General features: G+C 40.4%; 1 protein-coding gene across 1 annotated transcript; it reads left to right on the forward strand.

Annotated features, from left to right (window-relative positions):
* The first annotated feature begins 925 nt into the window (after positions 1–925).
* On the forward strand, positions 926–15,050 carry plg (plasminogen). The gene is made up of 20 exons (XM_063002421.1): positions 926–995; positions 1,216–1,242; positions 1,766–1,889; positions 3,158–3,264; positions 4,056–4,170; positions 4,258–4,397; positions 4,477–4,597; positions 5,288–5,406; positions 6,228–6,390; positions 7,239–7,363; positions 7,592–7,748; positions 8,604–8,797; positions 8,885–9,030; positions 9,114–9,207; positions 10,314–10,434; positions 12,120–12,194; positions 12,278–12,418; positions 13,778–13,884; positions 14,001–14,146; positions 14,733–15,050. The coding sequence occupies exons 1-20, from the start codon at positions 947–949 to the stop codon at positions 14,892–14,894; spliced, it is 2,433 nt and encodes an 810-aa protein (XP_062858491.1). The 5' UTR covers positions 926–946; the 3' UTR covers positions 14,895–15,050.

A 15,050-nucleotide genomic window follows, 5' to 3' on the forward strand; every position in this document is an offset into this window, starting at 1 on the left:
GCAGTGCTGAGAATCATCCACCACCTAAATAATAGCTGCTCTGTGGTGGTCCTGTGGGGGTCCTGACCATTGAAGAACAGGGTGAAAGGGGGTAACAAAGCATGCAGAGAAACAGATGGACTACAGTCAGTAATTGTAGAACTACAAAGTGCTTCTATATGGTAAGTGGAGCTGATAAAATGGACAGTGAGTGTAGAAACAAGGAGGTGGTTTTAATGTTATGGCTGATCGGTGTATATTGGCCTGCATATAAATACTTTATGTTTGAATTCTAACACTAAAACACTAAAACACCTTCATTCTGATTGGTCTGTATTTTTCTGTATTTTGGTTTTACTCTTCATCATTATTTGTACAGAATCTTCAGGCTTACAAAACTTGGATGTTTTGCAGATTTTGTTTGCACTGGGTGGATCATTAACTTATTGATCTGAGACGCTTTTCTGACGAGAATCTTTTATTTATTTAAGTGGGTTAAAAAATCCTGGTGTAAAATTATGTCAAATAATTCGACTGAGCTTCTACATATCCAGAGTTTTCACATAAACAGCCAACAATTCATCTAAACTTAAAATACAGTAGATCCATGAATGTAAGATTGTCTTTTATTAGATGTTATTTATTATTCTTTACTAAACACTGTAGTGGTATAGAGGTAACACATTCATAACACAGTATTAGGGTTCAGTTTTAAATAAACACCAGGAGCAATTCAGATCACTTAGATCATTTAAATAAATAAACCCAGAATTAAATTAAGACCAGGACTGACTGATGAACCATGTGATGACTGGAGCCCACAGGTAAACACAACATGACCTATGTTCTGTGTCCTTGCTGAGAAAATGATTGACTGATTATTTGTCTTATTGACTTAAACCTAAAAGACTAAACAGCAGAACTAGAGCTGGAATCAGAGCCGAGCACTGCCTGTTAGTGCTGCAACATGGATGGACATCGAGCTAAACTCGTGTTCTGCCTTTTTCTGTGCTTAGGTGAGCTTCTGGATCGATGATTTACGATGATTTATGTTGATTTATGTCTACAGACTGTTTTAATTACAGATTTATTAATGACCTAGTGAGAATTATAATATATTTATGTCTAACAGGCTTTCTATATGTGTACACAAATTATTCTCTAAAGTTGTTGACTGATTTTTGGCTGTTATATGTGTTAATAATATTAATAATATGATTATTTTCTCATTAACAGGTGCCTTTAGGGTCAGGACCAGCACAGGTAAAATTACACATTACATAAACATTATTAATATAAATTAATATTGCAGATCTTAACAGGTTTAGAATTATTACATTATGTTATATTTGCATGTTTGTTTTAGCCTTTATTCAGCCCTATCAGCATTTAATTGTATTTACAAAAATGATGGGATATTAAATAATTATTGAATAATAATAACAACACTATTATTAATATTATTTGTTATTATTACAACCATCGTTGTTGTGGCAGAACAAGTTCTCCAGCTGCTCCCACAAGGGGGCGCCAAAGTAAACAGTTTTAACGCCGGATGCCCTTTCTGATCAAACCTCCTATTTAGAAGAAGAAGAAGAACCTTTATTGTCATTATACTTGCATACAACGAAATTTAGTGCTGGTGACTCTTTGTATTCATGAGCCCAGCCCGGGATTCGAACCCCAACCACCCCAACACCCATGATTTTTCATAAAGATCCTGTAAACCCTGCGTCCCTCTTAATCAGGCCATAATTTTAACTCATTCTCTTTGTTTTCTTTACAGTTCTGGATCTCTACACCAAGACTGAAGGTGCCTGGTTGCTCTCTTTGCCCAAAACTCAGTACTCAGTAAAATCTGCAGAGGAATGTGCACAGAAATGTAATTCCGAGTCAGCATTTACATGCAGGTAACACACGTACTGAACACACAAGCTTTACACTCAACTGTGAAGGGGGCAGATTGAGGGGTGACTGGGGTGAAGGTTTATTATATTTTACCCAGAGTTGTTTAGAAGATAAATATATATTATAAAATGCAGATTTGATCTATGTAAAGTACGTCAAGTTTGTTTACTATTCATGGCTGGATTTGGACACTGTAAAGTAAAAACCTGCAACACACTCCAAAAAAGTCAGGACAGGGGCGTGTTCCCCCCTGTGTTCCATCAGCGTTTCTATTAGTTTTTAATGTGTGGGGAGCTGAGGACACTAAAGGTTGCAATTCGATACGAGACTTTAGCTGCTCAACAGTCCATGCTCGCCGTCGTCTGAATCTCCTCTTCATGACACGCTGGACGCTTTCAATAGGAGACAGATCTGGACTGCAGGCAGGCCGGTCGAGCACACGCACTCTGTGTCTTACAGTATGGAGGTGCTTTACGTCTTCGGCGTGCAGAGCTTAACGATCGTTTTTATTGAAAACAAGTTGAAACGTGGACTGGGCCCAAAAAGCTTTCTGCATATGTACAGCTTCAGGTTGCATTTCTTGATGCAGCGGTGGCCTGTGTTAACTGATAACAGTTTTCCGAAGTGCTACCGAGCTCATGTGGCTACATTTATCAAGTAGCATGATGGTTTCTGGATTAATCTGTGTTTTCTGAATCTTTTTGCAATATCATGTACAGTACACGATTTACAGCAGCTTGTCTTAAGCATGTCTTAAGCAAAGTGCGACAGAAGGGGGCGCCGAATGCAGTTTGTGTAATTACACATAGCCTTAAAAACTTAAAAAATGCATCACATCTGTATATTACTTCAAAACTACACTGGTTTCCTTTAAGGACAAATGTAAGTTATAAAAAAAATCATTAATAACCTGTAAGATTTTGCCATCACAAAATGAAGCTATAAGCTCACATACATTTAAGAAGGACATGTTTATATGTTTATATATCATAGGTGGTTATTCATTGAAATATTTTTGTGATTAACTCACGCCCCCTCCGACACATGTGCAGTACCAAACTTTAATTCACATACAGACACAAAAAACTATAATTTAGTCATTAATTCACAGAAAACAACAGTTTTTAGTCACTGAAATCAATAAACTCCCAATTCTGCAGTAACATAACAGGTGTAGCAGTTTAGCAGCCACGTTTTTAAAGACGTCTAATGATGCAGTCGCAGATCAGTGTAACAGATGCTTTATTTATCTTATCTATCTTTTTTAAAGGTCCTTTATATATAATGAAAAGGATCAGGACTGCACGACGTTATTAGCCAACTCTAAGCTGAGCCCGGTGCTTCGTCGAATGAGCACAGCTCTGTTTGAGAAGAAAGGTAAAGCACACCACCCATCACACCTTCTGCAGTCTGAATAATCAAACAAGCTGGTCTTATGAATGATAATAATTAATATAATCTTTATTTATTTATACAGCACTATATGCTATACCATAAAACTTCAGACGTAAGCAAATAAAAGACAGAAACAATAAAAAGAGACATTATTAAAAGGAATAAAATGTTCATTAAAAGCTGATCTAAACGTGTGGGTCTTAACCCTCCTCTTAAATCCTCACACTGGACCCCTAGACTTTAAGCTGCTTTTAAATTGTAATTTTGAAAATGTGTTTTAAAAGGATTTTTTAAATATTCATTAAATATTAATTTTTTCCTTTTCTACACTTAACGTAGACTCTGCTTGGTTCGGTCTTTTTCCACCCTGCTGACTTTAATAGGCAATTTTTGTCTGCTGCAGGCATTGCCGATTATGCCAGCTAGGGGGCGCCCAACCGATTGGTAGCGGAGTAGAGTTTCGAATCCCAGCACTGGTGTGCTAGGGGATTATCCCGCTGTGCCACCCGGGCGTCCTTTCTGTGTGGAGTTTGCATGTTCTCTCCATGTCTGTGTGGTTTTCCTCCGGTAGCTCCGGTTTCTTCTCACAGTACAAAAACCGTGCAGTCCCCCTAGGTGTGACGGTGTGTGTGTGGGTTTGCCCTGTAATGGACTGGTGACCTGTCCGGGGTGTTTCCTGCCTTTGGCCCAGTGAATCGGACCCACAGCGACCCTGAACAGGATAAATCTGTGATAAAACAAACAATGAATGAATGAATTTAATTTGTGTACAGAATATTTACGTGAGTGCGTGAGCGGCATCGGAACCGACTACAGAGGGACCATCAGCAAGACGAAATCCGGCCGGATGTGTCAGCGATGGGAAAGTTTTTTCCCCCACAAGCCGAAGTTTGTATTTAATCATATTCATTGTTTTATATTCATCTGTACTCAAAAATAATGTATAGAATCTATAACACTACGTTACCTGCGCAGCATCACCCCGAGGACCCACCCGAGAGCCGACCTGGAGAGCAACTTCTGCCGAAACCCGGACGGAGACAAAGACGGGCCCTGGTGCTACACCCTGGACCCCGAGAAGCGATGGGAGACCTGCGACATCCAGAACTGCACGGGTGAGGAACCGGTCCCGTTCCGGGTCAGCGCAGCACATGTCCACGTCTGACCCTGCGTCTTCTGTCTGTCTGTCTGTAGAGGAATGCATTCACTGCAGTGGAGAGGATTACAGAGGGAAGGTCTCTAGCACCGAGAGCGGGTACACGTGCCAACGCTGGGACTCGCAGAAACCGCACAACCACGGATACACTCCCTCAGCGTGAGTGTTCACACCTACTGGTCACTGCATTCGTACCACAGGTTACCTAAACCAGCGGCTCTCGACCTTTTTGTCCTGGGTTGATGTAGTTGGTTTACTTCCAGTGAATGGGTAGGAGCTTCCTCACCTGGGTCTGCATCAGCAGGATCTGCTTCAACAACTGAATCAGGACGGTTGACCTTCACGTCCTTAAGGTGGACGAATCAAATGTTTGTCAATTCTTAAAGACTGAGAAGTGCACCTCCTAGTACCTGGTTTCTTTCAGCCATTCCACCCCTTTTACTGGCATCATGTCTGTTTAGACGCCTGGCTGGCCAATAGCACTAGTGAGATCAAGTCTTTACAGACTCCAGGACCGACAGACCAAAAACCCCTGTTGAACAGCCGAGGGCGACAGTGGCGAAAACGAATACACGGACCCAGCACCCATGCCACTGTGCAGCACCCACATCCGTGCCACTGTGCATTACTGTTCTGTGGAGGAGGCTTTACATATTATTTTGCATATATGTATTTTTTCTGTTGGTTTAGTCATATCTGAGGATTCATTGCACTCACATTCTGCTGCATGCTCGATACCCATGCTGGCACACGCCTCTTCCTACACATTTTCCTTTCCTACACAGGGACGTGTTTGTGAGGCGACTTTATACCAGTAATAAATATTTCTCTGACTGTGTGTGTGTACAGGTTACCAGAAAAATACCTAGAGGAGAACTTTTGCAGAAACCCGGACGGAGAACCCAGACCCTGGTGTTTCACCACGAATCCGAACAAGCGCTGGGACTTCTGTGGCATTCCTCGCTGCAGTGAGCTAACTTCCATTCTCATGTACTAAACTAACACTGTTGTTTAACGGGATGAGCAGGGGTGCGTGTTTCACCTCTTCTAACATGACTAATGAAGTACACAAAGGTGTATTAGCTTTAAATGAGGGGCAGGGATGGAAATCCTGGATTTCTGGAAAAAGTTGCGCCCCTTCGCCCCAATATCATTCAAAATAACTGCAGTATGTTGTATTAAAAGACGACTGTAAAGCGCCATCTACAGGCCATTCTTGGTGTTACTGTGTGAACTTTTTAAGTTGTAGCATAACTTTTGGTAGCTATGTTGGCGCCCCCTTCTGGAACTGCTCTTGGGGGGCAAATCTACCTGGGTGTGGGGGGATTTGGGCTTCCTGCTATTGTACATTATTTCTGCTATTAATAACTGATGTGAACACTGACGGATCCTGACATTACGAAAAGCTAATAAGTGAAATATGTATATTTAACATTTTTAGCATATCTGGATGGGGTTGGGGGGGGGGGGGGGGGGGGTGTTGTCCCCCCAGTATATATTGCAATTCTGACCCTTGATCAGGGGTTAATTCCAAAGTCTGCAAAGATGTTTGCATGACATGGCCAAGTGGTATAAATTTTGGGCAGGGGGCTGCTACAGCACCAGGGACAATCATTAATTGTCTGAGGTCCTTCCCTAAACTGTTGCTGCTAAATCAGAAGCATATACATTTCCTTCATATGCTTGGTTTATTTTCCCTGTTAGCGACTGTTGTTAAGTTTATGAATTAAAAGGACATCCCAAATACCTTTTGTTGTTATAGTGTCCTGTGTGCTTCTCCTCCCCACAGCGTCTGCACCACCAGCCATCGTAACCCAGATGACCTGCAGTACCGGAGACGGCAACTCGTATCGGGGCAACATCGGCGTCACCATGTCAGGAAAAACCTGCCAGAGCTGGTCATCCCAGGTTCCTCATAAACACAACAGGACTCCAGACAATTACCCCTGCAAGTACGAACTATAATAACAATAATAATAATAATAATAATAATAATAATAATAATAGTAACAATAATTATAATAATAACAATAGTAATAATAACAACAACAATAATAATAATAATAATAATAATAACAATAATAATAACAATAATAATAACAATAATAATAATTATAATAATAATAATAACAATAATAATAATAGTAATAATAATAATAATAATAATAACAATAATAATAACAATAATAACAATAATAATAACAACAACAACAATAATAATAATAATAACAATAATTATAATAATAATAATAATAATAATAATAATAATAAACAAAACAGGACTCCAGAGAATTACCTCTGCAAGTACGAAATATAATAATAATAATAATAACAATAACAATTATAATAACAATGATAATAACAACAACAACAACAATAATAATAATAAAATTGCTCGGATTGCTAGGTAGAAGTGTATAGAAGTGTGTGTGCTCTCTGATGGACTGGTGCCAGGGTGTTCCCTACCTTTTGCCCAGTGAATCTGACCCACCGCAACCCAAACCAGGATAAAGTGGTGGTAAAACAGTCAGTGAATGAATTAATAAAAGTAGTTAAATCAAAGTCTATGCACAGTAAGACTAATTAAGAAACCAAAATCTATCTGTATTCGATTCCTTAACTCTCATACTGATATAATTATCAACAGCATAATAGAATTCCTGAAATTCAGTTATAGCTTTGGGTTTTGGTGTGCCACCCCCAAATTTTCACTGGCCCCATCTGACCACCCCTATGAAAAATGTCTGTGGGGTGCCACTGGTGTGGTCTCACTTTACATAAATCCTGTGTCTTTTTTCAGAGGTCTGGATGAGAACTACTGCAGGAACCCTGATAATGAGAGGAATCCCTGGTGTTACACATCTGACCCAAACACCCGCTGGGAGTACTGCAACGTACCCACCTGTGGTGACGAGCCCCGGCCAGGTCAGTCTAACATATAAACTAAAATCATCTTATTAGCCAGTTTATTGTGGGGCTTCGATCAACCTGCATCCTTCCTGAAATAGCCAATCGTGTCTGTATGTGGACGCCAGACAGGCCGATAGCACCATTGGGGATTCAAATGTACCACTGATAACACGCAGATAAACTAAGTAAATGTAATAGAGTGCCACTACTACTCACCTGTCATTATGCATGTTGTGTTTCCAGATGAACCAGTTATCGCTCCCATCGAGGACTGTTACGAAGGAGACGGCAGCTCATACCGCGGAGTCACGTCGGAGACCATCAGCGGGAAGAAGTGCCAGTTCTGGACCTCCATGGAGCCTCACAAACACACAAAGACGCCCCAGCAGTTCCCCAACGGGTACGACGTGCCATGTTCTTACACACGCTACTGATAAATATTAATAAGGAAATACATTTAACAGGCACATAAACACAAAATGAACTTGTACGCGAGCGCCCCCTTGTGGAGGCTTTACGTTACGTCTTGTAAACCACAGTGGGACCAGATCGCCACCATATTTATTAATAAATTAAGTTTTGTTTTGATGCGTTTTGATAAAAATCATGAACAAAATGAGCGTCGCTTTAAAAAAAGAAAAACTGCTTTTATAGTTTTAGGTTGGCATGTTTCAGTGTGCTTTGGGTACTTTGGTCTCCAAAGACCTCCGAGGAGCATGCAGAAGGTGGAGTGGCTGCTCGACATTGTCCCTAGGTGTGAGTTTGTATATTTGAAATGCATGTAATAGATTGGCATCTTCTCCAGTGCGTATTGCTGCCTTGCGCAAGCGTGATGCCACTTGTTTAACTACTAAAGATCTGAAGCCAGACCAGCCTTTGAGTTTTAAACTGGACACCTTTCTAACGCATTTTCTCCCAATTTAGTCGTAGCCAGTTCCTCTTCCTGTGCTGGAGACCTTGATGGTGTACGAGGAGGGTATATTTCTGACACGCCCTCCCTCCCACACCCTCTTATTCGCCCGTACTTCAGTGGATCGGCTTGTGAGGGCGGTCTCGCGCATGAAGAGTCATGCACTGATCTCCATGTTACACAGCGTCATAGACCCTGCCCACTTTTTAGTCCCGTCTTTTCCCACCTAGCAGACTACTGACAAGTTGTGCCCACTAGGGGGCGCCCAACCTACTAGCTGAATATCCCACCGCGCCTTTGATTCTGTTGGTTGTTCATCGATATTTGTTTTTCCCTGGCGTGTAGAGATCTGAGACGAAACCTGTGCAGGAACCCTGACGGCGACAGCGCTCCCTGGTGTTACACCACTGACCCCTCTGTACGCTGGGAGTACTGCAAGATAGAGCGCTGCGGTTCTGAGGCCAAACCGGAGATCAAACCGGAGGCCAAACCGGAGACCAAACCCGAGATCCCGAATCCCACCCCTGTAGAAGTGAAAGGTAAATAAAAGCACATCATACATCGTCGTCATGTTGGGTGTTTTTAATCGATCCAGATTTTAATTCTGATCGTGTTTTGGTTTGAAGATTGCAAAATCGGCAACGGAGCCACGTATCGTGGAGCAATATCGACCACGGCGTTAGGAGTGGCCTGTCAGGACTGGAACACCATGAGCCCTCACTCTTCCAGCTTCACCACCTCTTTGTACCCCGACAGGGGTCTGGAGTCTAATGTAGGACCAGAATCTGTATGATTAACGCTTTAATTAGAGTCGTTATACCTCCTAACCACTTGAACGTATATTTTAATGACCAGAAATGCCGAAATCCAGACAACGACGTGAACGGACCCTGGTGTTACACTAAAGACCCTGCAAAGAAGTGGGACTATTGCGCAGTTCCAGATTGTGGTATGTCATACCCCTTTGGAATGAATAATCACGTCTAATGGTAAGCGCTGTCCCTGATTATCCACCCTAAAGTGGTAGATGACCTTAAAAAATTGCTATGCTATGAGAAAGCAAGCTTTACATCATCATTTTAAATTTTCCCTTGGAGTTTGATAGAGAGACTACTGTTCCATGCACTTCATACTTATAGACAAAGTGACTTTCCCTCCCAATCTAGCCATATCCAATCAACCAATCAGACTAACATACCAACCGCAGATCCGTGGTGATCCATATCACGCACCGATCTCCATTATCCCCTCGTCTCTGTGCAGTGCACTGCCATCAATCAGCCAGCAGAGGTCGTAATTGCAGCAGTCATGAGCAAACCTGGTACAGCACAATCGTGCGTCTGTGTGGACGACCAGTCAGCTGACAGCAGAGCTCAGGAAATGATCCATACTGCAGCTTTAAACTGCATAATTAAGGGTGCTCAGGTGGCACAGCAGTAAAATACGCTAGCACACCAGAGCTGGGATTTCAAATACATCGAATCGAATCGAATCTCAGCTCTGCCATCTGGCTGGGCTGGGCGGCCACATGAACAACGATTGGCTGTTGTTCAGGGTGGGAGGAGCCGGACCAGCGTTCCTTATAACTGGTGCAACTGCGACCTCTGCTGGCTGATTCATGCCGGCTGCGCAGAGTTTGGGGATAATACTGATCAGGGTGTGGCTCTCTGTACACAAAGCTGATCCGCATAAAAAACTCGCCTCGTGTAGGTGAAAAGAGGCAGTTGGTACTGCTCATGTGTCGGAGGGGGCGTGTGTCAGTTGTGAAGCTCCTCAGTCAGCAGTGGAGGGTTGTATCGGTAGAGGCAAAGCGGAATGCAATCAGGGTAATTAGATACTAAATTAGGGAAGAAAATTGGGGGAAAAAGTGCATAATCAAATAATTAATTCTATTATAAACAGCCAATAATGTATTGAATGATTGTATTATGTTCGTACGACAGCTTTACTCTGGTCAGGGTCACGGCAAGAATCTTTTCTGGCAACAGATGCATAAAAAAATACTATATTAATGATGTTTGTGCTTTTTTGTTGGCATTTCTCTCGTGTGAGCAGAACAGAACACTTTGGAGTGCGGCCAGCCAGCGGTCAAACCACGACGCTGCTTCGGCAGGATCGTAGGAGGATGCGTGTCTAAAGCTCACTCCTGGCCTTGGCAAATCAGTCTCAGGACAAGGTAGGAAGTCTCCTGCGCTTCATAACTAACTAAAAAACAATCCTATAGTGAGAGTTAGGAACCGGGGATCATCATGAGGAACCAGAGCAGCTTCAAGGTTTCCCAGCATAGTGTCTGGAACCATGCTGGAGAAACGGAACATCAATCATCTGAAAGATGAAGGTTTTTTTATGGGGTGGTGGTGGAATGTGCCGTCGTTCATGGTCCACAGTCTCAACGAGGTCTGGAATGTGGTCTCAACCACTTAGAGGTGGGTCACATGTGAAGGGACAGGAAAATCAATCAGCTATTGGCATAAAGGAGAACTTCTGATGTCTTAAATCTACTTTAAACCTATATTCTATGGTGGATCTTTGAGAAGGGACACATTTAATTTGTCCACCACAAAAGTGCAAAGGTGAACGGACGGTGACCACGATTGGCTAAGGTTCAGATTCAGTTGTTGATGCAGATCCTGCTGAAGCAGACCAAGGTTAAGAAGCTCCTACCATCAGTTTAACAAAAGTAAATCCACATCATCAGCTTCAATCAGAAAATGGCAAGATATTCACCTTCATCATGCTGAAACCCAAGATAACCCAATCATACCCCATGTCAAGGGGGTCCCAGACAATTTTATTAACACATGGTGGGGGTCTAATAGTGGTACAGTGGTAGCTCAGTGGTTAAGGTACTAGACTAGTAATCAGAAGATTGCCGGTTCAAGCACCACCACCATCAGGTTGCCACTGTTGGGCCCTTGAGCAAGGCCCTTAACCCTCAGTTGCTCAAACTGCATTCACAAATGTAAGTTGCTTTGGATAAAAGCGTCTGCAAAATGTCACATGTAAATGTAATACAAACAAAGGTTGAGAAGCACTTAATAATAACTTATTATTATTATTATTATTATCAATTATGGGTATTTATTATTATTATCAGTTATTATTGTAATTTATTATAGTAATTTATTATTATTATTATTATTATTATTGTTATTATTACTGTTGTCAAGTATTATTATTATGCCTTTTATTATTATTATTACTATTATTATTATTATTCATTATTATTATTATTATTATTATTAATTGATATTATTATTATTCATTATTATTATTATTATTATTCATTATCTATTATTACTATTATTATTATTCATTATTATTATTATTATTTATCATTATTATTGTTGTCAATTATTATTATGCCTTTTATTATTATTACTATTATTATTATTATTATTTATTATTTATTAGTATTTATTATTATTATTAATTAATATTCATTATTATTAATATTATTATTCATTTTTATTATTACTATTACTCATTATTATTATTGTTATTTTTATTTATTATTATTGTTGTCAATTATTATCATTATTATTATTATTATTACTATTATTATTAATATAACTACCGCTGTTACTATTACTATAATTGTTTATTATTATTACCACTGAACCCCCTCACTGTAGGAACGTCATAAAACACAAGCCAGTTAGACATTTATATATTTTTCTCTTGTCATCTTGATCTAAAATAGAAGTGAACGTGTTCTGCCCTGCATGTTTTATATGACTATGGAAGGATGTGTATTAACTGTATCTGGAATCATCTATACCCTTTTTATCCCTCATTTATTTGAAGTCCTTCTGTCAGTCTGTATTTATTATCACAGCAGTAATTTCACTTGTGTTGCAGCTCCGGCTTCCACTTCTGCGGAGGAACTTTAATCAAACCTCAGTGGGTCCTGACGGCGGCGCACTGCCTCGAAAAGTGAGCGAGGGAGCGCTAACTATAAATCAGGAGCTCAGCCCATCCTGTCCTGTGTTAGTAAATAAATGTCCGTCGTTCTGCAGATCCACGAGACCCTCGGCGTACAAGGTGTACCTGGGAATCCATACAGAGAAAGCAACAGAGTCGTCCAAACAGGTCAGGGACTTGTCCAAGATCATACTGGAACCAACGGGAAAAGATATCGCTCTTCTCAAACTGGACAGGTAAGAAATATCCTTAACAATAATGCTTAAACTGGAACAACTGGGCCGAGGTACCAAGATACCGTCCAGGTTTTGCAGCAACAGGATCTAATGGTATGTGAGGGACAGCTAGCAGCACTATCTATTACTGACTGATGATGCATATTACATTACATTGTCTAACACCATACAATCTTCACGCACAATATTCTTGGTCAATGGTCAGAGGAAACACTGGACAGGACAGGTGGGTGTCTGTCCTTTCATCCATCCATCCCTTCATCCATCCCATCCCATTCATTCCATTCCGATGTATTCCATTCTATTCCATTTCAATCAATTCAATTTCGGTCCATCCATCCAACCACCCTACCATCCCTTCATCCATCCCATAACATCCCATTCTATTTATCCCTGACTCTCAATCCCATCCCATTCCCCAATGTATTTCATTACATTCCATTCCATCCGATTCATTCCACCCAGTCCATTCCATTTCAACTCTATCCATCAATTCTATCCCATTCCAATGTAGTCCATTTCAATCCAATCTATTCAATTCCATTCCATCCCATCCCATCCCATCCCATCCATTCCAGTCCAATCCATTTATTTCCAATCCATTCCATTTCATTTTATTCCATTCCATTCCAATGTAATCCATTCCTTTCCATTCCATCCATCTCATTACATTTCAATCCTTTCCATTGCATTCCAATTAACCCCATTTCAATTAATTCCATTCCAATCTATTTCATTCTTTTCCATTCCATTCAGAATCAGAATCACTTTATTTCGCCAGGTATGTTACACATACGAGGAATTTGCTTTGGTGATACACATAATAGTACACAAAATAGTCCACATAGTAGTACACACAATACACATAATAGTACAGATAATTACACATGTATGACATGTAACATATAACATATTTAACAGACCCGACAGCACACGGACTGTTAAACAGTATTCCAATCATTCCATTCCAATCCATCCATTCCATTCCATTCCATTCCATTCCATTCCAATATAATCCATTCCATTCCAGTTCAATATAATCCATTTCATTGCAGTTCATTCCATCCATTCCATTCCAATTCATTCCATTCCAATCCTTTTCATTTCAATACAACCATCCTACCATCCATTGCCTGTTTTACCATCGCTTGATCCTGGTCAGGGTGGCACCAAGCTAAAGCTGTCTTTTTATTAATTAAAAGCCATATTTAATTATAATGTTTATAATGGAAATTCCACTAAGATTCTAGTATCTAGACATCTGGCTGGTGCTTATTAAACAGAATAAATTGTACTGCAGGATAATACCGCCCTGTTAAGTTTATCAAACCAAAACTAATAACTTCTGTTTTATTTTAGACCAGTAACTATAAATGATAAGGTGTTGACCGCGTGCTTGCCTGAGAAAGACTTCATCGTGCCAAGTGGAACAGAATGTTACGTTACAGGATGGGGTGATACACAAGGTATAAATACAGTAAATACAGCTACGGCTATTTATTTATATACAACCAAACAGAACCAAATCCGTTTAGATTTTATTCTATCTTTCCTGATTTTTTATTTATTAATATTTTTTTAGGAACGGGCGGGGACGGTATCCTAAAGGAGACCGGCTTCCCGGTTATTGACAACAAAATATGTAACCGTCCGGCCTACCTGAACAACCGAGTGAAGGACCACGAGATGTGTGCTGGAAACATCGAAGGAGGAAGTGACAGCTGTCAGGTAATGATTTTTACAAAAAACACCTTTTATTGCATATTATATTTGTATATAATTATATTTTTATAAAATAGGTCTAGTTTTGAAATCCTGCCTCTGGTCAGTGACTGTAATGAGTTTCTTCTTATTCTTCTTATTTTTTTCTTCTTATTTTAGTTCATTTTGACTAATGTTGAACTTGTTTCGTATTTACAAATAAACGACACTTATATAATTACACCTTTATACAGATTAAACATCAATGAGAATTTATTTACATTTGAAAAGAACTCCGTTGGTTTCATTCATTCGTCCGCCACGTTTGTTGTTTTGTGTGAGAAAAGTCGTGCCGCACTGAATGCTGGGATTGATCTTCAGCACTGAGGAGGTGTCGGACGCTCCCTCGTCATTCAGTCAGATCATCACTCAGAATTAAGGTGCCTCAGTAGGAGCATTTTAAGGGAGCTAAGGATTTAGACACGCCCTCTTCATAGGTGCGCGAAGGATGTAAAATGAGTCTGTGTAGAGAGATCTACAGGGTCTGCAGGGTCTTGTGAACACACTCCCGTCGTATAAGGTACTTAAATCCCTCTCTTTATTTGTTTTTTAGGGTGACAGTGGCGGTCCACTCGTGTGCTTCGCACAGAAAAGCTTCGTCCTGCAGGGTGTCACGTCGTGGGGTCTCGGCTGCGCCAACGCCATGAAGCCGGGCGTGTACGCTCGCGTTTCCAAGTTCATCGACTGGATTGAAAGCACAACGAAGCTAAATTGAGTAGAAATTCGTTTTACGTCGGAGGATTTTCTTCAGCACGGTGAACTCTTTACAGCCTTATAGAACACGATCCATGTTGTTGCCTTAATTTTGTTTTAATAACAGAAATGATCAAACATTTATAGTCGTTTCAAACATTAAATGTAAACAAAGAAA

The sequence above is a fragment of the Trichomycterus rosablanca genome, chromosome 9 (genome assembly GCF_030014385.1).
Source record: "Trichomycterus rosablanca isolate fTriRos1 chromosome 9, fTriRos1.hap1, whole genome shotgun sequence".
Classification (NCBI taxonomy): Eukaryota; Metazoa; Chordata; class Actinopteri; order Siluriformes; family Trichomycteridae; genus Trichomycterus; species Trichomycterus rosablanca.